The sequence below is a fragment of the Arachis duranensis genome, chromosome 10, assembly GCF_000817695.3.
Source record: "Arachis duranensis cultivar V14167 chromosome 10, aradu.V14167.gnm2.J7QH, whole genome shotgun sequence".
In the NCBI taxonomy this organism is placed as follows: domain Eukaryota; kingdom Viridiplantae; phylum Streptophyta; class Magnoliopsida; order Fabales; family Fabaceae; genus Arachis; species Arachis duranensis.
Window position 1 is genome coordinate 76,642,554 of NC_029781.3, and position 1,936 is coordinate 76,644,489.

The 1,936-nt window shown below is 33.0% G+C and overlaps 1 protein-coding gene across 1 annotated transcript; it reads left to right on the forward strand.

Annotated features, from left to right (window-relative positions):
- The first annotated feature begins 334 nt into the window (after positions 1-334).
- On the forward strand, positions 335-1,404 carry LOC110276136 (uncharacterized). Its single transcript, XM_021132833.2, has 2 exons — positions 335-493; positions 950-1,404. The coding sequence occupies exons 1-2, from the start codon at positions 392-394 to the stop codon at positions 1,346-1,348; spliced, it is 501 nt and encodes a 166-aa protein (XP_020988492.2). The 5' UTR covers positions 335-391; the 3' UTR covers positions 1,349-1,404.
- The last annotated feature ends 532 nt before the right edge of the window (positions 1,405-1,936 follow it).

Here is a 1,936-nt window from a genome sequence, read left to right on the forward strand (position 1 = left end):
TTCTAAATTGTTATGCTATATTTATGCTAATCCACACATTGAATCAATGGTGAAATTACTAAAAAGACCATATTTTGCAATAGTTGAGATGATGGACACGGCTGCGAGTGGATTTGGTTAGAACGACAAAGATAAAATGATTGTGGTGGAGCGACAAATTTTCAATGAATGGAAGAGTGTAAATTCTAAATAACTTTCTTAATACAAGTTTATTTATCTTAAGTTTTTTAATATTAATTGCTTATTTATTTTCTTTTAATTTTAGTCCCATCCTAATGCTAATGGCCTCTATAATAAACCATTTCCACATTTTGTGGAGTTGGGAATAGCATTTGGTAGAGATAGGGCTCAAGGAGGTAATGCAGAAAATGTAACTCAAGCAGTTGCTACAATGGAGGCTGAGCGCGAAGCAACCTTGAGTGATCGGCAAGTGAATGAAAACACCCAAGTAAATTTGGAAGAGACCGAAATGGAATATGAAGCTGATTCTCAGGTACGTAAGCAATTGACTCTAATTCATGTACATAAATTCACTTATTGTTGATCCTACTACTGTGTATTTTCTTGGATTTTGGAGTGATTCTTCATTAGTTCATTTACTTTAATCTGTGCCTGTGACTAGCCTTAACTATTCCCATCATGTTGAGCATTTAGATAGAAATACTGATCTTCATTTCTGTGGAGTATAATAACAACGAAAAAAAGGATATGAATGTATTATGCAAACAGAATTAGAATCAGGGTAGTTAATATTCTATTAGGTTCTGTTTAGTTAGTTAATGTATTAGAATCAGAATTAGAATGTATTATGCAAACAGAAAAAAAGCAGAGATAATGCTTATATATACAAGTGTAGAGCATGTATAATCAGTTAGGCTACTTGTTCTTCATTTCTATCAATATTGAATAATCTTCTGATGTTCCTGCTGGTGTTGCTTTCAATTTTTAGGAGCCTCCAACTCCTGGTGTTCCTGTTGCTCCCGGTGCTTCTGCTGCTCCTAGTTCTTCTGCTGCTCCTAGTGCTTCATATATAGAAAGAAATAAAAGAAAAAGAGGGAGCAAAAGTGAGGAAGTGATTGACATAGTAGTAGAATCAATGAGAGATATGAAAGGTGCTTATCAAGAACACACAGCCGTTTTAGTTGATATGGTTTCTTGTTTTAAGCATGAGAAAGAAGGAGCTGAGCGCAGAATGAAGCTAATGGCACTGTTGAGAGATGTTCCTGGTTTGAGCGGTGATGATAGAATGAAGGCTGGCCTTAGCATTCTAAGGGACAATAGTCTGATCGACATGGTGTTCCAACTTCAACCGGAGGAACTTTTGCCATTTTTGAAGAAATTGCTTTAAATATTGCTATTTTTGAATTTTTATTGAATATTATAGTGACTTGATAGGAAGACATTTGTGCCAATTGTTGCTGTTGTTTTATGAAGAATATAAGCAGCTAAAACCCTAGTTCCTGGTGCCATTATATCAGGTTTTAAGATCCATGAAAAACTAGGTAAGGTTCCTCTTGAACTATAATGTGCAGCAACTAGTGATTGCTTGATTCCAAGAAATGTTTGTTGAAAATTGATGGTGGATTTTGGATTTTTGTTGCTTTGTGTATAATTGATCACAGATTTTGCATCTTTGGAAGTAATTACAATGCTAGGAGAATAGAGATGCTGCCATTCAGTTAGTTGAGGATCATCTGAGATGAACACTGCTCCTTTTACATTGTCATAGTCACTAACTTAATTATGATAAAATTGATTTTAATTAAACATTTGTTATTAAGGGTATTATAGTAAATTTATTAGTAGAGATAAAATTTAGAGTCGATAATAATTTAACTAAAGATATTTGTTATTAGGAATAATTTAGTAAATTTAAAAAAATTTAGAATCAATAATAATTTAACTAAAGATATTTGATATTAGGGGTATTTTATTA

Excerpts from the sequence above, each read along its gene's own strand:
- LOC110276136 (XM_021132833.2), top strand. The coding sequence starts at position 392 with ATGGAGGCTGAGCGCGAAGCAACCTTGAGTGATCGGCAAGTGAATGAA. Across the intron at positions 494-949 it reads AATATGAAGCTGATTCTCAG|GAGCCTCCAACTCCTGGTGT; the intron begins GTACGTAAGCAA and ends TTCAATTTTTAG.